Source organism: Mobula birostris, chromosome 14 (assembly GCF_030028105.1).
Source record: "Mobula birostris isolate sMobBir1 chromosome 14, sMobBir1.hap1, whole genome shotgun sequence".
NCBI lineage: Eukaryota > Metazoa > Chordata > Chondrichthyes > Myliobatiformes > Myliobatidae > Mobula > Mobula birostris.
This window is the reverse complement of record NC_092383.1, coordinates 2,673,669-2,699,929: the sequence shown is the minus strand read 5'-3', so window position 1 is coordinate 2,699,929 and position 26,261 is coordinate 2,673,669. Positions and strand designations below refer to the sequence as shown.

The 26,261-nt window shown below is 42.5% G+C and overlaps 2 protein-coding genes and 4 non-coding genes across 10 annotated transcripts in view; 5 read left to right on the top strand and 1 right to left on the bottom strand.

Moving 5' to 3' along the window:
- zwilch (zwilch kinetochore protein) overlaps positions 1–14,835 on the bottom strand; it is a 50,566-nt gene extending 35,731 nt beyond the window's left edge. For all 5 annotated transcript variants that reach the window (XR_011889039.1, XR_011889038.1, XR_011889041.1 and 2 more), the window contains exons 1-5: positions 14,718–14,835; positions 9,127–9,178; positions 6,936–7,031; positions 4,020–4,135; positions 2,628–2,827 (exon numbers count right to left, since the gene is read on the bottom strand). Coding sequence is in view for 2 of the 5 variants with exons in the window: in XM_072277973.1 (XP_072134074.1) it covers positions 2,628–2,827; positions 4,020–4,135; positions 6,936–7,031; positions 9,127–9,178; positions 14,718–14,770 (517 nt within the window). In the remaining 3 variants the exon portion in view is untranslated. The remainder of the gene's footprint in view (positions 1–2,627; positions 2,828–4,019; positions 4,136–6,935; positions 7,032–9,126; positions 9,179–14,717) is intronic.
- A 371-nt stretch (positions 14,836–15,206) lies between these two features.
- rpl4 (ribosomal protein L4) lies at positions 15,207–24,968 on the top strand. Its single transcript, XM_072277972.1, has 10 exons — positions 15,207–15,300; positions 16,076–16,247; positions 19,205–19,311; positions 19,576–19,714; positions 20,868–20,992; positions 21,160–21,289; positions 21,701–21,857; positions 22,852–22,935; positions 24,266–24,386; positions 24,856–24,968. Exons 1-10 carry the CDS (start codon positions 15,298–15,300, stop codon positions 24,895–24,897), a joined length of 1,080 nt encoding a protein of 359 aa, XP_072134073.1. The 5' UTR covers positions 15,207–15,297; the 3' UTR covers positions 24,898–24,968.
- Positions 20,428–20,525, top strand: LOC140210170 (small nucleolar RNA SNORD16). The gene has a single exon (XR_011889174.1). It is a non-coding gene; the product is annotated as a small nucleolar RNA SNORD16 (small nucleolar RNA).
- LOC140210169 (small nucleolar RNA SNORD18) lies at positions 21,029–21,095 on the top strand. The gene has a single exon (XR_011889173.1). It is a non-coding gene; the product is annotated as a small nucleolar RNA SNORD18 (small nucleolar RNA).
- LOC140210167 (small nucleolar RNA SNORD18) lies at positions 22,624–22,694 on the top strand. Its single transcript, XR_011889171.1, has one exon. It is a non-coding gene; the product is annotated as a small nucleolar RNA SNORD18 (small nucleolar RNA).
- LOC140210168 (small nucleolar RNA SNORD18) lies at positions 23,019–23,090 on the top strand. The gene has a single exon (XR_011889172.1). It is a non-coding gene; the product is annotated as a small nucleolar RNA SNORD18 (small nucleolar RNA).
- Positions 24,969–26,261: the final 1,293 nt, after the last annotated feature.

Below are 26,261 nucleotides of genomic sequence, written 5' to 3'. Positions count from 1 at the left end.
AATATTGTATCATTTATTAATGCATGCATTACTAAATGACAATAAAAGAGGACTGTGCATCCTCATAATCTAATAATTTGAGGCAGTCCTAAAGAATGTCACCTAGCTAATGCCTGAGTTGAGATAATTTTCTTATCAAGAGAGGCCAAACAGGTCAGGGCTGTGTTCTATGGACTTTAGAGGAATTAAGTGATACAAGATCTTGGGAACATGAAATGTTGGATGTTGAGATGTTTTCACTAGATAAATGAAGAAACACTGTTTCAAGATAAGAGTCAGTTATTTTAAATTATGTTAGAATTTCTTCACATACAAGGTGGAGTTGTGCGATGTCCAAACTGGAATCAGTGCTGACCCCCAGTGTTTGCTCAGCAGAAGACAAGCTGTATTGTGTTCAACTGCAGACAGCTGTGACATGCGTGGACTCAGGGTCTTCCACATTTTTTTGTGTTACTGTATTTTACTGATATCTTATATGTGTTTGTTATCTTATACGTGCTACATATGGCTTGCACTGTGTGTGTTTTTTGAAACTGGGTTTTGCACCTTGGCCCCAGAGTAACACTGTTCCATGTTATGGTATACATGGATATTCATGTATGGTCAAATGATGATTAAACTTGAACTTGTACTTGTCGATCTCTAGAATTATCTGCCCTAGAGAGTTGAGAGACTACTCTTTGTAAGTTTTTATAGGTAGATAAATCTTTAACAGATTGAAAGAACTGGCACATAGAAAGAACTGGGATAGGTTATCCATGATCTTACTGAATGAAAGGACAAGCTTGAACCCAAATGGACTACTCCTGCTTCTATTTTCTTTTGTTCTTGTAGGGGTTATATCTAAAACAGAATCTGTTCATTTTAGCTTGTTAGCTCCAGTTACACCTTCCAGTAGTAACCATAAGACCATAAGATATAGCAGCAGAATTAACCCATTTGGCCCATTGAGAGTGCTCTGCCATTTTATCATGGCTGATCCAGTATTCTACTCAGCCCCCATCTCTGCCTTCTCCCCATATTCCTTCATGCCCTGACCAATCAAGAATCTATCGACCTCTGCCTTAAATATACATAAAGGCTTCATCTCCACAGCTGCCTGTGGCAAAGAATTCCACAGATTCACTACTCCCTGGCTAAGGAAATCCCTCCTCACCTCGATTCTAAAAGGATGCCCTCTATTCAGAGGCTGTGCCCTCTGCTCTTAGACTCTCCCACCATAGGAAACATCCTCTTCACATCCACTCTATCAAGACCTTTCACCATTCAATAGGTTTCAATGAGGTCATCCCCCCCCCCACAAAAATCTTCAGAATTCCAATGAATCCAGGGCCAGAGCCATTCGGGAGGAGGAGAAGATGGCGACGTGACACAGCGCATGCAGCCTCTCCAGTGACGAACATCTGTAATCTGTCAAGTAGGAGGCCATGCACAATTCTGATTTGATGGGGGCAGACGTGACAGCGTGGAGGAACATCTGGTGAAACTTCTGAAATGCCTGTTTCGCTGCCACTGCTACTGTGTGATCCGAAATCTCCGGAGGGGAAGGCCCCGAATCCTCGGCTTTGCCTGCTGCACGGTGGCTGGGGTTGGGGTCAAAGCGCTCGGCAGAGATGGTGCTCGGTGTCGGAGGGCTAGTTGGAGGCTCCAAGTTTTCAGACGGTCTCAGAGTCGGACTGTGGTCGGGTGCTTCCAGGATGCTGCATCGGCAAGTTTGCGGCATTGGAAGCTCATGGCAGGGAGAGTTTCTTCCTTCTACTGTCTGCGTGAGATGATGGGGCTATCGGGACTTTGGACTTTTTTTTACCGTGCCCATTGTCTGCTCTTATCAAATTACAGTATTGCTTTGCACTGTTGTAACTATATGCTATAATTATGTGGTTTTTGACAGTTTTAGTCTTGGTCTGTCTTGTGTTTCTGTGATATCATACCAGAGGAACATTGTATCATTTTTTAATGCATGCATTTCTAAATGACAATAAAACGAGGACTGAGTGTCCTCATAATCTAATCTAAAATGCTCTTCATATGACAAGCCAATCAATCCTGGAATCATTTTCATGAACCTCTGAACTCTCTCCAGTTTCAGAATGACCTTTCTAAGATAAGGGACCCAAAACTGTTCACAATACTACAAATGAGGTATCACCAGTGCTTTATAAAGGGTCAACATAACATCCTTGTTTTTGTATTCTAGTCCTCTTGAAATAAATGCTGACATTGCACTTGCCTTCCTCACCACAGACTCAACCTATAAATTAACCTTTAGGGAATCCTGCACAAGGACTTCCAAGTCCCTTTGTGCCTCAGTTTTCTTGTATTTTCACTCCATTTAGGAAATAATCTACTCTTTCATTTCTTCTACCAAAGTGTATGACCATACACTTCCCGACACTATATTCCATCTGCCACTCCTTTGCCCATTCTCCTAATCTGTCTGTCTTTCTGTAGCTTCTCTACCTCCTCAAAACTACCTGCCCCTCCACTTATCATCACATTGTCTTCAAACTTTGCAACAAAGCCATCAATTCTGTCACCCAAATCACTGACGTATAACGTAAAAAGAATTTGCGTAACGTAATAATGCATGTAATTATTTTTAGAGGAGCTATATTGTGATATCTTACCAGAGCATGTGACGGTATGGAAAACCATTGATGTAATGTCCTTCCCAGTTTTAACAGGTTCAGCTCCAAACCAAACAGTGCCTTCACGATCAGAGCCATCACATCTAACCCATAGCACAGGTAATGCAGTAGGTACACTGCCGTTAATCAATTCTGACAGGTGCAGATTATGCGCCACTGTGTACCAGGAAGCTAACTGTCTGTGGGAAGGAAAAACAAATGGATAAACATTGCAGATAAGAACAAACTAATACAAGAGGTAAACACTGAAGTCAAGGGTATCACAGATACAGATTAATAATTTCTGATAGTTTCTGATAGTTTGTGACTTATTAAAAATTTTGGTTAAAAGCATTTTAAAATAATTGGGCCAACTTGCAGGTACTGGTTACTGCAATCCTGAATCTTCAGCTTCTGTTTCCAAAGCACTGCAGGATAAATAATTGTATGATATATACAAAATAGTATTTCCTTTCTACAGTGGTGTTTGTTCATGTGTAAGTGTGGCACATCCTGTGATTTTATTTTCCCTTGTTCTCCCTCTCATTGAGATCTTAAGCAAGTGTGTTCGACTGCTTGAAGATTACATTTTTCATGACACAAAACTGGCTCCAGCCTTAACGAAAAATATTAGACCATCAGACCACAAGGCAAAGGAGCAGAATTAGGCCATTCAGCCCATCAAAACTGCTCCACCATTCAATCATGGCTGGTTTATTCTCCTGCCTTCTCCCCATAACCTTTGACTCCCCTACTAATCAAGCATCTATCGACCTCCGCTTTAAATATATTAAGTGACAGGAACCAGTAGGCAAATTCTCACTTATTGAGTGAAAACCTCCTGGGTCAAGTGCAAAACAATAGTCTTTCTTCCAAAAGTATGCCCTCTCATATTACCAAGTCAACACGAGAAAGTTCTGCAGAATGATTCACACAGAAAACTGCAGAAATGCTCATACTAATATAACTTCTCCTTCTTATTAACCTTCATCCTCCTTGTCATCATTTATCAATGATCAGATTGTACACCTTTGACATGGTCCTTCCCATTCATTGTATGCAATTAAATCATCACATACAAACTAATTGTCATTACCCAACGGAAGGAATCACAATTCCATTGGTGTTATATTTTCGTAGCACGCTTACAGTTCTCTTACAGTGCTACAAGGGAAGCACTCGTTCCAAAAAGCAAAGCAGGTTACACGATGAACAGTACAATTCAGAAAGAAAGCCTTCACACAAGTTTTTTTTTTATTTTCATCGAGGTTTTTACAAGTGTGAGTGTAAGAAGTGAACAGAATTTCTGCACACCGTGCTAGGTAACTAAGAGTCAATTCTTTTAATAGTAAAAAGTATATGTGAGTAACTTTGTTATTACTTTGCTTTTACCTTGCTTTCATACTCGAAAGAGGCAATGGGCCCACATCCTCTAACTTGCTGGATATTACCTTGCTGGTTTCATCATCTGCAGAGGTATCCATGTAGGCTTCATCCTGTTTAGGTGGCTAAGAGAGAAAAGGGCACTTGTAGTCAGACCAAGTAACCGGAGAAAACAAATATTTTCTAACTCTGTTGCCCATGTACCATCAAAGCATTAAACCTCTGAAGCAATGCTTCACCTAATGACTCAGAATTCCCAAATTCAATCTTCAGGCATGAACCTAAATAGTGAGTATTGCCAGTTAATCAGCTAGAGAGACAAATCAGAGCCTAGCCCAATCCAGACAACATGAAACCCAGCCAATTTTTAATCTCAGAGTAAAGTTAATTCGTGGTGAATTTCTCCTCTAAGAGGACCATATCCTTGTCGTGGTTTGGAGGCTTGCATGCTTTAATAACACGGAGAACTATGTTGGCCGGAGTCAGGGCTTTATGCTTTGGCTTTTGGCAGGGTCACCCATGACAAACAGATCAAAGAATAGAGGCCAGACCAAGGGTGGTCCGCTGATCCTCCAGGTTCGGGGGTTCAGCTTAGGGCTATCAACCCTGACTGGTCAAACAAAACTGCACAGAAACAGCAACGAGCAATTTTTCTACTTGAGTGTAAAGGTATTCCTGAGTCTCCACCTGGCTGGCTGACAGTAGTGAAAACCGAGAGGAAACTACTGGCATGATGAAGAAAGCCTTGAACACCACCAGAGATGCCCTAAATGCCAACAGGAATAACTGACAGCAAGTAAGGGTCAAATTCTATCGTCCCAACTTTGCCTAACATTAGATCCAGCCACTCGTCATCAAACGTGGGATTTTCTGACGGTCTATAATAACACAATACACATAATCAACAGTGCAAATTTTAAATATATGAAAAAAAATGAAAAAAATTCTCATATTTTAAAGACGGTGTCTTTGATAGGTTTTCTTCTTCTCTTTAACGGTCTGTAATTAAACATTAGACTGACTTCCTCCCATGAACAGTTAGTAGCAGTCACAATGTTCCTTTATGGTATGAAAGAGATAACTTCAAATTTTAATAAACCAGCTCTTCAATCAGTAAGGTAATAAGAATCAGCGATAAAAAAACATTATGCTAAGGTGGCAGAAAATTCAACAATAAATCTATGTAAAGCACAAATTCAAGTACAAGATTAATTATCGTTCAAACATACATGCATATAGCCAAATGAAACAGTGTTCCTTAGGGGCCAAGGTGCAAAACACATTACCAACAGCACACAGCATATAGGGTTACAATAGCAGAACAATATACAGTTACAAAAAATGATAATACAGTGGATTTCCATTAATTGGACACTCCAGGACCAATACACTTTGGTCCAATTAAGTGGCTGTCCCAATTAGCTGAAGTTTCATGGAAATAGTTAAAAAGGTATAAAGAATACAAACTACGGTTTAACTGAGTACCAAATTATATACTTAAAATGAAATACAGAACAGATTAGAACACTACCAATACTACTACAGTACTATAAAACTGTATTATTTTCTAATAGTTATCAAAAGAGGAATTTATCCAGTGTACGCAATGAACAAAATCAGTGCAGACACCTAGTGCAGATATTGGACTGTCTTCAATCAGTGCAGTGATGATTCTATCCTCAAAATCTTCATTTTAATTGTAACATTCAAAATGATAGTTGATACCTTCAAGTTCTTTGTACTTCCTAACTTGTTGAAGTAGTGAAATTGAAGTATTTTCATTTTCACCCCCAGTTTCTGGCATTTCCAAGCCTGGATGCTTGAAATTGCATTGAGCAAAACAGTTCTGAGTTGTCTTGCTATTTATTACTTGTCAATTTCAGTGACAAAAATCACTACTTTTTGAACACAAACACGCACGTAACACTATTTTAAAAACGGTGTAGTGTCTAATGGCCACACTAGTTGGAAACTGTTCAGTAACAGATTCCTGACCCAGTTACGCAGCAGAATGTCCCTAATACACAAGGGGAATCCTGGCTATTATCTCGATTGGATTTTGTTCTTTAAGTTTTGTCCCAAATAAGTGGTTGCTCCGAATAGCCAATGGCCCAATTAACCAGAATCCCAAGTGGCATGGCCTGTAGATTGATGGTAAGTTGTTCTGCTCCAGCCGCTTCTTCTACCAAGCGAACACCGGAAGTGGCACTGAGCAAATACTGGAGAGCCATACTGATAGAAGGCGCCAGCTCCACCCCCCCACCCCCAACCCAGTACAGACTCTAGTGCACCTACAGAGGCCTCTGCTCCCTCCCACACCACCCTGGTGTCTCCTCCCCCGGGTGGCTGCAACAGGTGACTAATCCAAGGGCCTAGTCCCGGCCACAACCGAGGCAACACAGCTCTCCTGCCATCGGTCTCACCAATGAGCCAGTGAACTAGACTTGCAGTATACTACATTACCAATGTCCAGCAGGGTCCTGCAATCACAATAAAAATGCCCACTGCATACCCTCTTAGCACAACATCAGTACACAATAAATCCAGCTCCATCGCCATCAACCAACTTGCTGATGGGATAGTCCTGCAGTGATGTTCTAGTATCCAACAGTGATTTGCGATCATAAAAATAGATGTAAGGGACAAACAATTACACCTTTGACTGGTCCCACTGTGTCCGAGGGTGCCGCCATCTTACAAAAATAAAGGATCACTGAAAGGTATGTGCTTTCATTTCAGAAACAGTTCAAAGTTCACATCCTTTAACTTGGAATAACAAGAAGATGAAGGACTAGGCCACTCAGTAACAATCTGCTTTCATTTCAGGTTTAATTTAACACTACTGTTGCTGCTGGCAGCCCTCTTTGAACACACCTATACAAATGTTCAAGTGATCTGACACAGATTTATAAATTATATACTTACTGCCTTTTCTGCTATGAACACCGACGCATTCTCCTTCCAGAATGCGTGCAAAGGACTTTTATTCACTTCATCTACAATGTGCACTTGAACATCATCCTACAAGACAAAGAAATCTTTATAAAATCTCTGAACATCCCAAAGCACCCTACAAACATTAAAGTATTCAAGGTAGAGAAAAAAGATGGAAATCTCAAAAAGTAAAATCAGATCTAAACTACCCAATAAACATTGAAATAGTAAAGATATCGGTCATGGATAGGAAGGGAAAGGTACAAATGCACACTTTGTTATTACTAATTTGATATGTCACTGTGGCATAAAACAAGAGGTGTGCACATGTAATTCCCTGTAATGACATGATCTTGATTTCAACCATAAAGTCCAATGCTGCCTAGGTTTATCAACTGAAAATGTTTAATACATAAAAGATAAAAGAGAAGCAAGAGTAGACATTGTACCGCTTAAAAATGATGCTGGCGAAGTAGTAATAGGAATCAGGGAAATGACAGAGGAGCTCAATCAGTACTTTGCATCAATCTTCGCAGCGGAGGGCACCAGTAACAGCCAAAAATTCAAGACAGCTAGGAGGCCATTGCTCCTGTATCTTATGGTGTTACCATTTCAGCATTAGTTTTGTCAGTGAACATATCATTGACATTAAGAACATTTCCATTTGTGAACAAGCTGACCCATATACAGGACCCAGGTATGCAACTCAGTTGTCCGTTGGGGATATTGTTTGGAGATACAATGCAGTAACGGGCCCTCTTGGCCCATCGAGCCCGCACCATCCAGTGACACTCTTGTGACCAATTAACATACTAACCCATATGTTTTAACATACTAACCCATTCGATTTAACATACTAACTCATATGATTTTGGAATGGGGGAGCAAACCAAAGCACCTGGAGAAACCCATGTGGTCACCAGGCAAACATACAAACTCCTGACAGACGGTAGCAAGGAACTGAACCCAGGTCGCTGGTGCTGCGTTACCATGCTGCCCACCTTGAACTCTTGTTCCTCTTGGAACTTTTATTTGTTTGGCTGCTTTTTAAGTGCTTCTTGAAATTCCACATTTCCCTTTTAGCCACCTTACCTTGAACAATTTTCCACAATCTACATTGACCAATTCTATTCTGCTTATAATGTTTCCAATAAATGTTTTCACTTTCCAGCTATTCGGTCAAAAGGTCTATGGTTCCCTGTTTTCTATCTTCCTTCTTTCATGAATAGCAAAATAAGCAGTTGCTAAATATACTAGACTTCAGAATACTCTTGTTTTTAAACCTCTGCTGCCTTGCGGCCATACCCACCCATGGGAAAGGCTTTGGGAGTAAACCTCGAGGAAGAAATCCGGAGCTGGGGTCCCTAACGCAGTTTGATGTTGTTTACAACTTCACTCTGGCAACCTCTGCGATGACACTGGTGCCGAGCTGTATCAGCGCTTGCCCTTCCCTTGGACTACATCAGTGACGTGGAGAGGGGGAACCCGCTGCATGGGAAACAGCCGGTTCTCCAAATCTTCCCACCCAGGCTTGCACCCTGGAGAGGACACAGTCCACCCGAGGCCCTCTGGGATGATCATCGACGGCTGTTTACTACTAGTAGTCTATTATAAACTATTAATTTCAAGAATGCTTATCAAATAGTCAGTTAGATTTTTTTAAAAATCAGCTTTCATCGCATTGATGTATATTTTCAAAGTAGTGGACAGAAGTGAACGTCATTGGTACTGCTGAAGCCGAACCATATTCAACCCCATTTGGATGTGGACTTGGATTGTGTACTGTTTATCAGTCCTATGGGTTTTTTTGTAATCTGTGTTTTTCACCCTATCATTCTCTTTTTTTTTGTGTGCGGGGAAAGAGGGTCTGGGGGTTGACATGCCTGTTACATTTTTGGTTTTTTTTGTGCAGTGAGGAGGGAATTGGGGGTTGAGGATCGTGCAGCTTCGTGGCTATCTGGAGAAGAATAATTTCAGAGTTGTATACTTCAATAATAAATGATTCTTTGACATATGAAATAATTAAGCAATAGGATGTAGACAAGAAATAGCAGTGGCTGAAAATCATAATTAAGAGAAAAAGCAGGAATGGGGACAGAAAGCATTGGTGGAAATTTTTAATATACAGCAAAAATACAATTCTCCTCAGCTGTTCAATGGCAGAGAGGTGATGGACAATTACCTCAAACAGCACAGGACCCTTTAACTTTCCTTTCTTCTCTTCTTCACAAAGTCTGGGAAGAAGAAAAATATATTGAAAGACAAAATCAGACTCCAACAATGTTGTACATAAAGGTGGTAATCTTTGTTTATATTGATTTACTGGAAGAATTTTTTACCACTCTAGAATTAATATACAGTCATAGAGTTACACATCATGGACTCGACACTTCTGCCCATCTCGTCCATGCTGACAGTGCTGCCTCTAGCTTAGCTTGTCCCATTTATAGAAGGTAGAATAGTACAGCACAGGACAGGCTCTTCTGCCCTCAATGTTGTGCAGACCCTCAAACCCTGCCTCCCATATAAGCCCCCACCTTAGATTCCTCCATATACCTCTCTAGTAGTCTCTTAAACTTCACTAGTGTATCTGCCTCCACCACTGACTCAGGCAGTGCATTCCACGCACCAACCACTCTTTTGAGTAAAAAACCCTCCTCTAATATCCCCCTTGAACCTCCCACCCCTTACCTTAAAGCCATGTCCTCTTATATTGAGCAGTGGTGCCCTGGGGAAGAGGCGCTGGCTATCCACTCTATCTATTCCTCTTACTATCTTGTACAACTCTATCATGTCTCCTCTCATCCTCCTTCTCTCCAAAAAGTAAAGCCCGAGCTCCCTGAATCTCTGATCATAATGCATACTTTCTAAACCAGGCAGCATCCTGGTAAATCTCCTCTGTACCCTTTCCAATGCTTCCACATCCTTCCTATAGTGAGGTGTCCAGAACTGGACACAGTACTCCAAGTGTGGCCTAACCAGAGTTTTATAGAGCTGCATCATTACATCGCGACTCTTAAACTCTATCCCTCGACTTATGAAAGCTAGCACCCCATAAGCTTTCTTAACTATCCCATCCACCTGTGAGGCAACTTTCAGGGATCTGTGGACATATACCCCGAGATCCCTCTGCTCCTCCACACTACCAAGTATCCTGCCATTTACTTTGTACTCTGCCTTGGAGTTTGTCCTTCCAAAGTGTACCACCTCACACTTCTACGGGTTGAACTCCATCTGCCACTTCTCAGCCCACTTCTGCATCCTATCAATGTCTCTCTGCAATCTTTGACAATCTTCTACACTATCTACAACACCACCAACCTTTGTGTCGTCTGCAAACTTGCCAACCCACCCTTCTACCCCCACATCCAGGTCGTTAATAAAAATCACGAAAAGTAGAGGTCCCAGAACAGATCCTTGTGGGACACCACTAGTCACAATCCACCAATCTGAATGTACTCCCTCCACCACCACCCTCTGCCTTCTGCAGGCAAGCCAATTCTGAATCCACCTGGCCAAACTTCCCTGGATCCCATGCCTTCTAACTTTCTGAATAAGCCTACTGTGTGGAACCTTGTCAAATGCCTTACTAAAATCCATATAGATCACATCCACTGCACTACCCTCATCTATACGCCTGGTCACCTCCTCAAAGAACTCTATCAGGCTTCTTAGACACGATCTGCCCTTCACAAAGCCATGCTGACTGTCCCTGATCAGACCATGGTTTTCTAAATGCCTATAGATCCTATCTCTAAGAATCTTTTCCAACAGCTTTCCCACCACAGACGTAAGGCTCACTGGTCTATAATTACCCGGACTATCCCTACTACCTTTTTTGAACAAGGGAACAACATTCGCCTCCCTCCAATGCTCCGGTACCATTCCCGTAGACAACGAGTACATAAAGATCCTAGCCAGAGGCTCAGCAATCTCCTCTCTCGCCTCGTGGAGCAGCCTGGGGAATATTCCGTCAGGCCCCGGGGACTTATCTGTCCTAATGTATTTTAACAACTCCAACACCTCCTCTCCCTTAATATCAACATGCTCCAGAACATCAACCTCACTCATATTGTCCTCACCATCATCAAGTTCCCTCTCATTGGTAAATACCGAAGAGAAGTATTCATTGAGGACCTCGCACACTTCCACAGCCTCCAGGCACATCTTCCCACCCTTATCTCTAATCGGTCCTACCTTCACTCCTGTCATCCTTTTTTTCTTCACATAATTGAAGAATGCCTTGGGGTTTTCCTTTACCCTACTCGCCAAGGCCTTCTCATGCCCCCTTCGTGCTCTTCTCAGCCCCTTCTTAAGCTCCTTTCTTGCTTCCCTATATTCCTCAATAGACCCATCTGATCCTTGCTTCCTAAACCTCATGTATGCTGCCTTCTTCCACCTGACTAGATTTTCCACCTCACTTGTCACCCATGGTTCCTTCATCCTACCATTCTTTATCTTCCTCACTGGGACAAATTTATCCCTTACATCCCGCAAGAGATCTCTAAACATCGACCACATGTCCATAGTACATTTCCCTGCAAAAACATCATCCCAATTCACACCCGCAAGTTCTAGCCTTATAGCCTCATAGCCTCATAATTTGCCTTTCCCCAATTAAAAATTTTCCTGTCCTCTTTGATTCTATCCTTTTCCATGATAATTATAAAGGCCAGGGAGCGGTGGTCACTGTCCCCCAGATGCTCACCCACTGAGAGATCTGTGACCTGACCCGGTTCATTACCTAGTACTAGACCTAGTATGGCATTCCCCCTGGTCGGCCTGTCCACATACTGTGACAGGAATCCATCCTAGACACACTTAACAAATTCTGCCCCATCTAAACCCTTGGAACTAATCAGGTGCCAATCAATATTAGGGAAGTTAAAGTCACCCATGATAACAACCCTGTTATTTTTGCACCTTTCCAAAATCTGCCTCCCAATCTGCTCCTCTGTATCTCTGCTGCTACCAGGGGGCTTATAGAATACCCCCAGTAGAGTAACTGCTCCCTTCCTGTTCCTGCCTTCCACCCATATTGACTCAAAAGAGGATCCTGCTGCATTACCCACCCTTTCTGTAGCTGTAATAGTATCCCTGACCAGTAATGCCACCCCTCCTCCCCTTTTTTCACCCTCTCTATCCCTTTTAAATCACTGAAATCCAGGAATATTGAGAATCCATTCCTGCCCTGGTGCCAGCCAAGTCTCTGTAATGGCCACTACATCATAATTCCATGTATGTATCCAAGCTCTCAGTTCATCACCTTTGTTCCTGATGCTTCTTGCATTGAGGTACACACATTTCAGCCCTTCTACCTTACTGTCTTTACACCATTTATTCTGCTTCTCTTTCCTCAAAGCCTCTTTGTCTGCATTTGGCCCATATCCCTCTCGGTACAAATGTCTATTAAACATTGGAATTTGTCCCTGCCTCTACCACTTCCTCTGGCAGCTCATTTCACATCCCACCACCCTCTATTCAGTAGTTCCCAAAGTGGGCAATAGCGTCCACCTATGGGACAGTGGAAGTTTCTAAAGGGGTGATAATATAAAGAGGGCGGGGGGGGGTGCGCTCAATAGCAAGAAGGCAGCTGAGGGATTACGGGCTTAATTTAAGAAATGAATTACTTATTATAAGCATTTGATCCTCAGTGCCTCATAATTGATTACAATGATCACATCTCTTGCTAACCCAGGGTTCTCTAAGACTTAGATTTTGCTTGAAGCGCATTATGGTATTTTCAGAAAACCATATACTTATACCCCAGGACTCTCTCGATTCTATACCACTCTCCGATGCCCCACCATTTACAGTGCAAGTCCTGCCCTGATTAAACTTACCAAAACGCAACACTTCACACTTAGTAGAATTAGCTTCCTGCCGCCATTCCTCGGCCCACTTTTCCAGTTGATCTAGATTCTGTTATCATTTTAAAAGATTTTCTTCACTGTCCATTATCCAAATAATTTTGACATCACCCACAAACTTACTAACCATGCCTCATCCAAGTTGTTGAGAAAGAAGACAGACAACAATGGACTTATCACTGATGCCAGTGTACACTACCAGACACGGTCCTCTGACCTGAAAAACAACCCTCCACACCACTGTATCCACAAACATTTTGTAACTTAGACCCTACGTGGAAAAATATTCCAGACTAGCAGGACATTGTTAAAGCCTTGCTAGAATTCAGATCCTTCATGGGGCCTCAAAGATAGGTGAGGGGAAAGATGAAGTGGGAAGCTGGGAGGTGAGAGGTGGAACAGCTGAAGAGCTGAACAACAAGAAACTAATGAGGAAATTGGAGCATGGAAGAAAGTGAACATAAAAACAGTACAGCACATTACAGGCCCTTCAGCCCACAATGTTGTGCCGACCCTCAAACCCTGCCTCCCATATAACCCCCACCTTAAATTTCTCCATATACCTGTCTAGTAGTCTCTTAAACTTCACTAGTGTATCTGCCTCCACCACTGACTCAGGCAATGCATTCCACGCACCAACCACTCTCTGAGTAAAAAACCCTCCTCTAATATCCACCTTGAACTTCCCACCCCTTACCTTAAAGCCATATCCTCTTGTATTGAGCAGTGGTGCCCTGGGGAAGAGGCGCTGGCTATCCACTCTATCTATTCCTCTTATATCTTGTACTCCTCTATCAAATTGGAGCATGGAAGAAAGCGAAGGAGGAGGGGACCCAGAAGGTGGTGATGGGCAGGTCAGATGGAGGGGTGAGAGTGTAGTCAGAACAGGGAACACAAAAAGTGATCCTGAGTTATGACACCAAACCCTGTTTGAACAGGGTGACCCCTGTTTCCGTCCAGGGGGTCAGTGTGGACATGGTGAAGGATTACAAATACCTGGGGATACGAATTGACAATAAACTGGACTGGTCAAAGAACACTGAGGCTGTCTACAAGAAGGGTCAGAGCCGTCTCTATTTCCTGAGGAGACTGAGGTCCTTTAACATCTGCCGGACGATGCTGAGGATGTTCTACCAGTCTGTGGTGACCAGTGCTATCATGTTTGCTGTTGTGTGCTGGGGCAGCAGGCTGAGGGTAGCAGACACCAACAGAATCAGCAAACCTATTCGTAAGGCCAGTGATGTTGTGGGGATGGAACTGGACTCTCTCACGGTGGTGTCTGAAAAGAGGATGCTGTCCAAGTTGCATGCCATCTTGGACAATGTCTCCCATCCACTACATAATGTACTGGGTGGGCACAGGAGTACATTCAGCCAGAGACTCATTCCACCGAGATGCAACACAGAGCGTCATAGGAAGTCATTCCTGCCTGTGGCCATCAAACTTTACAACTCCTCCCTTGGAGGGTCAGACACCCTGAGCCAATAGGCTGGTCCTGGATTTATTTCATAATTTACTGGCATAATTTACATATTACTATTTAACTATTTATGGTTTAATTACTATTTATTAGTTATGGTGCAACTGTAACGAAAACCAATTTCCCCCGGGATTAATAAAGTGTGACAAACAATAAAAAAGGTCTCGGCCTGAAAGGGGCTGTTTATCCCCCCTCCATAGATGCTGCCTGACCCGCTGAGTTCTTCCAGTATTTTGTGTGTGGCACGGATCAATACAGCACAGAGTGCACTCGGTCCCGACACTTCCCAAAAGCTATTGAATTAATCAGACTTCTCTTCAAATATTTATCTAAATCTTTATTGGACACGTCCTATCGCCCCTTCTCCTCCATGCCGTTAGACAGTGACTGCTGTCACAAATTGGTCCGTGCGATGACACTCACCCAAGCAGAAACGTCAGGAAGCTCCGCGCGGACCTGAGGACCGCTGACTCCATTCTCCTCAGGTAATCTTTTATATTTTAAACTCCAGCTTCTGCTGAGGAAAACGCATTTCAAACCACAACCGATAAACGCGCGTAGTTGCACGCCCGCGAACGTCACTTCCGTCACCAGAAACGTTTACTTTTAACCGCTGTTTTGGCGCACTTTTGTCTAGAAAAATTTTCTAAATCAAAATATATACATAAAATCAATTTTAAATTTTAATTAATAATTCAGCTTTTTTACCATATGGCTTGGTGATGTGTCAGCGCGCGTAAAGATAGTGCCGACATCGAAAGAAAATAGTGCCGACCATATTCTGATTCTTTTTGCAGAAAGACGCAAGTATTTATACAATTTTAAAGAGGAAATATGTATAAAAGGTTAAGTTTTAATATTATCCTTGAGTTTTCCTCATAATTCTGGTTATTTCTGAAGAGAGCTCGGCGGCGATATTCATCTAGCGGCGCGGCGGTGAGGGGTTTTTCCTCTTCCTGTCGAGGTCGCCGTCCCGAGCGGGTGGCGCCGAGCAGCTGCGACCATGGTGGGTGTGAATTGGGACTTAACTGTAGCCTCGGCGGGGCAGCCAGACCTCAGGGCTCGCGGGCACCTCAGCAAAGTCTAACGTTTAAAATTTATGAACTTTTGTCAGTCATAAGAGGGGGAAGATCAGGGGAACGAGTTCTGCCAGGTCGCCATTTTATAGCATTGAGTGGGGGAGGGGAAGACACGTTGTTCTCTCTAACTTCATTGAAGCCGTGTAAATACGATGGTATGGTCAAGCTATCGTTTCAAAGTTACTCAGACTAAAATTCGCTAAACCACAATGGTGGACAAAGTATATTGCGTGGCAGAATGTAAGTCCATTAAATCTGGTTCAGTTCTGGAACATAGAGGCTTTGGGGAATGTAATGTGTCTGAATTTAAAATAGTTCGTTTAAAAGCAAAATCCGTATGAACTTGCAGTACTGGCTAATGAAGGGAGAGTTTCGCTAACAGCATGCTGTTTCTATGTACCTAGATTCTTGGTTTACTAAGTTTAGTTTGATGTCTATAAAGTGAATTAATTGTGCAGTTGATGTTTAAATCCATATTTGTAGCTTAAATTGCGGGCATGAAGTCAAATTTAGTACCATCTTTTTAAGTTATGTCTTGACGCAGTGCAGTGGACTAGTGGAAGTCTTGGGTGTCTTACAAACCATTCATTGGTAAATGAATGATTGTATTTGAGACCTGGGAAGTGGCTACTACTGGGGAACTGCAAATCGTCTTATTAATGGTGTTTTAACCTAATGGATATTTTCAATACAATCCTTCAGGCCTGTGCTCGCCCACTGATAACAGTGTACAGTGACAAAGGAGAAAGATCTGGCAAGAATGTGGTTATGCCTGCTGTTTTCAAGGCTCCCATCCGCCCAGATGTTGTGAACTTTGTTCACACAAACTTACGCAAAAACAACAGACAGCCATATGCTGTGAGTGCGGATGCAGGTAATTATTTTTTTCAACTGATAGTTCCCTGAACTAAATTGTGTTTGCATCAGTGTTACAACGGCATTTTCTGCTGGATATTAATGAAAGTGTTAAAAGTTACTTTATGCCAAACTGATTTTGCTTTATAACAATGGAAATGGCTGATAGTAATTTAGCTGTTTTAAAAGTAAGCTAATAATTCATTTGCACATTTGCTATGTTGTGCCTCAGTCAATTGTGTATTGATAACTTGGAGGATAGCAGGGTTCTTCTCCCTCCCAGTCCTGATGAAGGGTCTTGGCCCGAACTGTTGACTCTTCATTGCTCTCCATAGGTGATGCCTGACTTGAGTTCTGCCAGCGTTTTGTATGTGATGCTTGGGCCATTCACCTTGCAGCTGCTGCAGAGTTGATTAGACAGGATTGACCTATTCTACAAGTTTAAAACCAATAAAATGGGCATCTTTCAACAACTGCTGAGTGGGACAGTTTCTGGTTTGGGGAGTTTTAAACAGTTTTCTCAGATTGGAGGTGATCACTGAAAGCTGTTGGAAGGTGTCTAAGTGTTGAGAATTATTGAAGTAATATGAAAGGTGTTTGAAAGTAAATTTAACATGTCACCATTACAATCCTGAGATGGGTTAAAAATAAGGACATGTGAAATGTGACTAATTCTTTTGCCATCAGAAAGGGGCCCACAAAAGTGTTAGAAACAACCTTGCTGTACAAGTCAGCAAGTTTGAAGAAGTTGGGATGAGCTGTGAATGAGCAAGTACAGGAGGGGGTAGGCTGCAGTGTGGAAGTGAAATGTGGAACAGGTGACTTTCAAGTGCCATATATCCTGTTGGGGAAGGGCTCCGGAAATGGTAAGAGTTTGGTAGGTTTATCCAGTTGGATCAAGGAATCTGGAGTAAAACAACTGAGGTGTCTGAAGACTACTGCCCAGAGAAATGGGCAAAAGGTGAAGATAAAATATCCTGATCTCCTTCCATCTCCACCAAAATTGCTGTTTGTTCTGGCATCTTCCCAGGAAGAGAGGAAACTTTTTTTAACATGCAAGAGAAAATCTGCAGATGCTGGAAATCTAAGAAACAAAATGCTGGAGGAACTCTGGCCATACAACATCTAGGAAAAAGAGTAGTTGGCGTTTTGGGCTGAAACCCTTCATAGGACTGGAGAAAAAAAAGATAAGTCAGTAAGAAAGAGGGAGGAGGGGAGGAAGAAACATACGGTGATGGGTAAAATAAAGAGCTGGGAAATTGGTGAAAGATACAGGGCTGGAGAAGGGGGGACTCTGATAGGAGAACGTGGAAGAAAGGGGGAGGCGCACTACGAGGTGTGGAGGGAATGGTGAAAGGTGAGGTGGAGGCATTATTGCTCTTCCAACCTGAGAGTGGGAGTAGAGGAGGCCATGGACTGACATGTTGGAATGGGGTGGAATTAAAATGGGTGGCCACTTTGAGATCCTGCTTTTTCTGGCGGGCGGGATGTAGGTGCTCAGCGGGACTCACTGGGAGATCCCGTTACCTAGTGTTGTTTGGGAGCAATTCCCTCTTCTTTCCTTCAATGTCCACTGACCTTTACTATCAAAATCTCATGTTCAGATTCATAGCAACAGGTTGTAGAGGAGAGGCTGAGATTTCTATAATTGGTACCTGAAAAGAAAAGACAGCTGTTCTGTTGAAACACCTGATGTGATGGTGGCACCATGGAGCAAAATAAGATAATGTGAATCAGTCATGCTGCCATGATTTCTTTAGCACGCATGTGTTTTTTGTGGGGTATCATTGTGATGAGAATAATCCTTATCTGATATAAGGATTGGGCTTCAACTTGATTAAGTCCTGGCTGACTTGACATACATTTGGAATTCTTGAAGTACAGTGCATTCCGGTTAATTGGGACACATCGAGACCTATACGTTTTTGTCCAATAAAGCAGCTGTCCCAATTAGCCAAAGTTTCATGGAGATAAAGTTAAGGTATAAAGACAAACTTGAGTTGACAAATGAAGTATAATATTATAAATTATATTACCAGTACTACTGCAGTACTATAAAACTACCAGTTCCTAATACTTATTGGCGGAGCAATTCATCCATGTCATGTTCATTTGTGTGTAAATGAACAAAATCAGCGCAGGCCCCCTAGTGCAGATAATGGACTGTCTTCGTACAGTGCTGTTGACAGTGGCATCCTCCAAATCAATATCTTCAACATTCAAGGTGGTTGTCCATTCCTTCAAATTCTTTGTAGTTCCTAAATTGAAGTGGTGAAATTTCATTTTCATTCCCAGCTATTTACGGCATCTCCCAACCCTGAAAGATTGAAGCCACAATGAGGAAAACAGTTCTGAATTGTCTTACTGCTTATTTCTCAAACTATCAGTGAGAAAAATCACTTTTTTGAACACCAGGGCACATGACTGGCACTACTTGCTGTTCAGCAACAGCCTCCTGTTCTGATTAAGTGGTTTGGTATCCCAAATAAATGAAGGGACTTGCAGCTATTTTCTTGATTAGCTTTTGTTCTTTAAGAGTTGTCCCAAACTAGTGGCTGCCCTGATTAACGATGGCCCAATTAACCAGAATCCACTGTATTTGGAAGGGTAAGTGATGTCCAGGGTTCTAGCTTATGGTGGCAGGGCAAACCAAACCCCGAGGTCAGGTATAAAGTTACTAAAGGTAAAGAGGGAAAGCTCATCAATTTTGTGCAGTTGGAATGAGAACTTGCTTTTGTATGGCATTCTTTGGTAGGGATCCTTTTGACGCGAGATGATGTAACCTGAATGGAGGGGAAGGAGAATCTGTGTGTGATCAGGTGTAAGGAGGACAAAGCTATTTGTAAGGTCATGACTTTTGTATTGGTCTGAAAATAGTTACACAGCAGTCGATGGCTTGATTCTGTTGACGTGGCCTGTCAGTGTTACTTTAATGTTTTCGTATACAATTTGTATTGATGGAAATTTTTCTTCTAGGTCACCAGACCAGTGCCGAGTCATGGGGTACAGGCAGGGCTGTGGCTCGTATTCCCCGCGTTCGGGGTGGTGGTACCCATCGCTCTGGCCAGGGTGCTTTTGGAAATGTATCCTCTTTGAATAAGGTTAAATGATCTTGCAGATCATGTTCACCCCTTGTTGTTTGTGTGCTCTGTTACTAATGAGCTGCAGTATATTGCACTGCCTATTTTGGACTAATGTCTTTTTATCATTATGATGTAACAGTGCCTCCTGCACCTGTGGCCTTCTGTCATTAACCTGGTACATAGGAATGAAGAGCACCGAGTCAGCAAGCTCAGGTTCCCAACTTGCTCGTTGGGAAAAGTTGTGCACCTTAACCCGCACCTCAGATGTGCCGTGGTGGCCGCATGTTTGCTCCCACAAAGACCTGGCGACGCTGGCACCGCCGGGTGAATATAAACCAGAAACGATACGCCATTTGCTCTTCTCTCGCGGCATCTGCCCTCCCTGCTCTGGTGATGTCAAAGGGTAAGTCTATTCTATGGTTCTTGAGTCACTCAAATCAAAGCACTTCAACTTCTGACCACTTTGCATTATATTGCGTTGACCAGCAGTTCTCAGTCACAGGCGAAAGGATATTAAATTCTGTTTAAATGAAAGTTAGTGGATTTGTCCATAGCAGCTTCGATCGGCATGAAAGTAAAATTATCCACGTCAGTGCAATTGCTGCCTGAGGTGCGACATTCTAGGGCTACAATCCTAACAAGTTCCTTCTTCTCCAGCCCTTTACCTTTCCTATTCACCTATTGCCTTCCACCATCCTCCTTCCCCTCCCTCCACTTTCTTATTCTGACATCTTCCCCTTCCTTACTGAATCCTGAAGAAAGGCCTCAGCCCAAAACATCGACTGTTCGTTCATCTCCATAGATGCTGCCTGCCCAGCATTTTGTGTGTGTTACTCCTCAGGGAAGGCCTTGGTGGTGGATGTGGAGAGGATGTTCACTGTGGTGGGGTGGTGGAGATGGGTTCCATTTGAATTTCTTTAGCCAAAGGGTTCCAATATTGATGGTCAGTAGGGCAGTGAGCACATCAATATTTGACAAAATTAAAGTTAATAGAATTAACTGAAAATGGGAAACAGTGATGGGAACTTTCTGTTTAAAATCAATCATGGTTTTAAAGCTGAGTACATTTTAAACCGTTCCTGCATTGTTGTTAAACTTTAAAATGTGGCTGTAGCTTGCTATGATGGTGTAATTTGCGTCTTATTCTGTGCACAGCAACAGTTGCCTGCTGTTATAAGCTGGTACGGATAAATGACGAACACTTGGTCTGAGCAGCTCCTAGCCACGTTAACTGGGACATCTTGAGGAAACTTCCTATCAACACCAGCTAGTGCTTTTTTATGCCATGTAGCATCATGTTCTCCACTTAACTCATAGTGATCATAGCTCTTTAATTTTTCTCACTCCAACTTTCCACTTTTCCTGACATTGACTGACACAGATCTTTGTTCACTTAATGGTTATTTATTTCAACCATCTTAACACAAAATGGAATGTCTTCAATTATTGCTTTTGAGCCATAACATTTTATGTCAGGAATTGCCTCTAGCTGAAATTAGGGGTTTGATATTTATTGAGTCATATTGGCATGGATACTGGTTTTATATTCCCTGCAGGTCATCGTATTGAGGAAGTGCCAGAGCTCCCACTTGTGGTTGAAGACAAGATTGAGAGTTACAAAAAGACGAAGGAGGCTGTTCTGATGCTGAAGAAGCTGAAGGCCTGGAATGATATCAAAAAGGCAGGCAGCTCTTTTTTCTGTTCACTGATGCACTGCGAGAAATGATGAGCTTTCACTTCTGGTCCGTGTTTCTGATGGCTGATGATTTTGAAGCTCTGATCTCAAATTTTTTAAAAAGAGCAGGTGTTTGGAATTGGTCAGAAATCAAATTTTTGTTTTGCCTGCAGGTTTATGCTTCCCAGCGTATGCGTGCTGGCAAGGGTAAAATGAGGAACCGTCGTCGTATCCGGCGCAGGGGCCCGTGCATTATCTATAATGAGGACAATGGTGTTGTAAGGGCTTTCAGGAATATCCCAGGTAAACCATTTCCTTGAGTGAATACCACAGTATATGGTTTCTCTGGGGCATTTGATTAGTTAGAACACACTTGCAGCATCTTTAATGTTAGGAACACTGTTCTGGCATCCTGTCAGCAGAAAGGGAACTGCTTACAGTGAATTGCATGAGATAAAGTTAGGGGGTGGGGGGGGTGGCTCCAGTTGACAATGATTTGTAACTGTGAGCTAGACAGAATAATGGGATTCAACTTGGCCTGTTTTTGAAGGTCATGATCTTGGTGGAAATTCTGGCATTAATGATTAGGGGAGATGTAGCGAATGCAAATGAGTTTGTAAGCGTGAAGAAAAAGGTTCTGTCTTGGTCTTGTTTCATTATTTTTCGTGGTGGTTGTTGACGGACCCTATGCGTTCTGTGTTTTGCCTGCTCCAGGTATAACTCTTCTCAATGTCAACAAGTTGAATGTCCTGAGACTTGCTCCTGGTGGCCATGTTGGGCGATTCTGTATCTGGACTGAGAGTGCCTTCCGCAAGTTGGATGAATTGTATGGAACCTGGCGCAAACCTTCAAAGTTGAAGGTTGGATACAAGTAAGTTTCCGGTGTAAGCAGAGACAATTCATGGGACTTTATATGTTCTGTGTAAATGAATCTCTTCCCCTTCCCCTGTCTGTAGTTTCCTCAAAGTTGCCATCATAGACTAGAGGCCCTCCATTGGTCAGTGTCGACCAGGTATATTGCGTCCCAGCTGTCTACATGATACGCAGGCCAGGGCAGTACGATATGGAGAGCAAGCTGTTGCCTGTGCAGCAGGCTCTCTCTGCACAGCTGGTGAATCCAAAGAAATGATAGACTGATACAGTTTGTCACCAGCAGCGTTGCAGGTATTGCCAGTCAGCATTGAACTCAACCTAGGACTGCCTTAGGGACTCCAGCTCTGAATTTTTCCTCGAGGTTAACACCTGAAGCTTTTCCCATGTGTGGGTATAGCTGCAAGGCTGCGGGGGTGTGAGATTGAGTTTTCTTTCTAGATGAGCTGCCAATCCCAGCAGACAAGCACCATCTGCCTGAAATGACTGGTTTTAAGGTGTTACTAACCAGCTTTTCCCTTCTGTCAGTAGAAACTCTTCGGCTGGGTTTAGCTAAGCCACACGTGAAGGCTGGGAGCTGGACTTGGTTGTCAGAGGCTATTTGAGATGCACACCATTGGGTGCATTTATAGGTAATGGGAGCTTGTCCCCATTACCACCCTTGGCTATAAAGCTGATACTGTTACCCACCTTAACAGTATTACTGATTAATATAGGCACTCCTGTCCAATGTGAGAGCTTTACATTCATCCTGATGTTTTGAGTGTGACAATGATGAGGTTCCACTTCATGGTCCGTGTTTTTGACAGCTCATGATACTAGTGGAAGTTCTGATGTCTGAGCAGGTTAATTACAGCTTGTACATGTTTCCTGGCTCCCCAATCATAGGATGCTCGTAGTGGTATCCTCCCATTAGTGAACCTTGTTTTGTACTGGCAGGTTTGGTGTGCTGTCCTGTTTTTGGCTGTTTACTGATTTAATTCTTTATTATCTAGCCTTCCCATTCACAAGATGGCTAACACAGATCTGAGCCGCATTCTGAAGAGTCAGGAAATCCAGAAAGCTCTCCGTCCTCCAAAGTAAGTTAAAATGCATCAGTGAACCAAACTTCATTCCTCTGGTCCCTCAGGAGCCATGTGTATCAGCCGGAATATTAATTTCCAGGCAGTGATGAGATTCCACTTCATGGTCCGTGTTTTTGATGCCATGTGATATTTGTGGAAGTTCTGATGTCTTGTTCCTTTTTTGGAGATGAAGTTGGAATAATCATTGGGTGGCGGGGGGAGCAGAGAAAAGATATTTGAAGCATTAAATATTCATGCAAATTTCGTTTCCACCTTTCACCTAGCATTGTAGGAAGTTACTCTGTGGGTGCGCATTGTTCTAGCTGAGGATACAGAGGCCCTTCCAGCCCAGGGAGTCTGCATTGCCCAATTTCACCTATGTGACCTACTATCGTGCACATCTCTAGGGTTTGTAGTAACTGTAGTGATGGGGAGAACAATGGGATTGAGGCCAGGTCATTGGTGCTGTAATAGTGTACTAACTGCAATGCTACCGAAATCAGATTGAGTTAGTGGGTGGTCAATACCACCTCTCACCATTCTTTTCCCTGTGCCTTTTGATTGAGCCATAAGTCACAGGAGCAGAATTGGGCCATTTTGCCCATTAAGTCTGCTCCACTATTCCATCATGGCTTATCTTTAATCCCTGTGTACCCCATTCTCTTGCCTTCTCCCTGTAACCTTTTGGCACCCTGGCTAATCAAGAATCTTTCAACCTCTGCTTTAGATATACCCAATGGCTTGGCCTTCACTCTGGTTCCATTGGCTGCACAAGCCTAGGGAAGACCATCTCTGACCCCACCAAACGTGGGAGATTGAAGTGAAAGCCCACCAAATCACCATTTGTGTGGATGCTGCGTGATTCCTTACTCTGTTACAAATAAGTGCCACAAAATAACGGACAGTACACCACATACAATTGAAGTATTTAGCTTTATAATTAATTTGCCTAGAGGGTTAGTAAAGTAAGGGAAAAGGGTCCATTTTAATTAAATGGTCTAATGTGCATAAGTTGGAACTCAGATTCCCCTTCACTGATCCTCCTTCGACCTCCCAGGACTTGGTCGAATCATGGCTCCACTCCTACAGCCTTCTCTCCAGTGTCTTCTCCCACAGAACAAAAGACCCAACTCACAACACGAAAAACACACTCATTGGGCAGCTCACATTCCAAAGCACCAACCATAACCCAAACACTGCTTCTGCAGAAAGACCATTATGTTAGCATTGGAACCTTACCCAGGGTGTCCTCCCTTTATTAGTCTAAACTCAAGTGAGCATGTAAATTTGCCACTAATTCTTGCATATCTGAAGCTAAAAATGTTTTCCCTGCTGCTTTGCACAGCAAAAAGATTCACCGCCGAGTACTGAAGAAGAACCCATTGAAGAACCTGAGGATCATGATGAAACTGAACCCTTATGCCAAAACTGCACGTCGCTGTGCAATTCTCCTGCAGGAAAAGAATGTGAGTATGGCCATGTAGACTGGTTGGTTCTATCTTTGATCAGATGATTAAAGATTATAAATTAGTTACTAAGTTTTTAAAACTTAAGATTATTATGAATTTGGGCCCCAAAAAACTTGCACACATGGATGCAATAAATTACTTAATTATTAATGTAGATAGTGCCAGTTTTATTAATTTCGTTGCAAGGCTCTGGTCATAAACTAAACATTGCTGAACGCTGTTCAGTTTTGAAATTGGACTGTGAGGTTGTGCCAGATTCAGTCATTATGTCCTTGGGTAGGTTCATGCTTTCTTTAGCTGCTTAGAGCTGAGAATGTTTAACATCAAACATTAAAATAATGGATATTTTTGTGGGTAGCTGAAATTGATGTTGTAAAATTTTGGTGCATATCACTACAGGTTTGAATTTGCTGCCTGGTTTGGCAAGTGTTTCAGATGCTGATGACTATATTTTACCTTTTTTCAGCACAAACGCAAGCAGGAAAAGAAGCAAAAGGCAGCTGCATAACTGTTCTGGTTTACAGGCATGTGGTTCCACGTTGTATGGTTTCTATTAAAATAAACCTATTTAAAAATGTGTATCCTTGTTTTTTTTGTTTACACTTCATAATTTGCAGTAAGCACTTGGCTAATTCAATAAACTCTTCTCATTTTGCTTGAAGACTGGTGATAGGAAGGATGATTTTTCCCATTATCCATGTAATTACACCCTTATCCTAAACCTGACACTGGCCCACTCCCACACTTGAGCACTCATTCCTTACAATCCCATATTTACCACCCCAAACACCCCCCCCCCCAAGCTGAAGTAATAACTCTGTTTAGTATATTCATAACCATAAACCTTAATGTGTGTGAGGAGGAAGGTGCCCAGGAAGGGTTGGACCTGGTTAATGAAGGTTGGACCAGATCCAAGCAGCAGGGTTCAGTGTCACAATCTCTGGTAACGAAATCAGGAAATGTGAGGGATAATTATTGTGATTTTGCCCTGTTCGAAGGGGGAAGTGAATTGTAAGCAAAGAGTACGTATTGTGAATATAAAATTTTTCTGCCAGCCTAATTAATAAAGGGGTTTGAGTTCTGTGCTGCTACTAGTATTTCATAAAACATCCTTTGGCCAAAAATGAGATTTCCCATTTTAATTATTTTATGAACTATTTTAATTCCTATCCCCATTCCTGTTATGGTGTTGGTCCATGGCCTCTAGCTGCAAGTGTACCACCTGGGGAGGAGCAATGTTTCATTCTGTCTAGGTAGCTTCCAACCTAATGGTGTAGGCATCAATTTCTCCTGGTAATTTTTCACTTTCCTCTGCTTCTATTTCCCACTCTTACCTCTTCTCACTTTCCTATCATGCCCTTTTCTATGATTTGCACTTACTGCCTTTTAGCTTGTCCTTTCCTCAGCCCCCCATTCCCCTTTTCTGGTTCTGATGAGGGATCTCTGAAAAGTCAACCAGTTATTCGGTTCTATAGATGGCTGTCTTTGTTCCTCGCATTTTGTGTCACCCATGAAAGGTTCACCTTCGGCATTGTAAGGGATTTGTTTTCGTTCTGGTTTCATGGAGATTTTGTGAGAGTCTCAAAGCTTCTGTAGATTTGTGCTGGTTTATGGCTTCTTAAATCAGTGAATAGCTAGTAACTTTGAAAATGTTTTATGTAAGAAATATACTACATTTCTACAGTGTTTATATTAGTGGTAGGCTAGGCACAACACAAAGTGCCCTCAAGTCTTGGTAATCTGCCAACTTTAGGCTTGTGAAAGACAACACAAGTGGAAATAATTTGGGTCTGTAAAGTTTTGATCACATTTATTTCCCCAATTAATATTAAGAGCAGCAAAATGTAAATATGAAGTAAAAACACATACCTC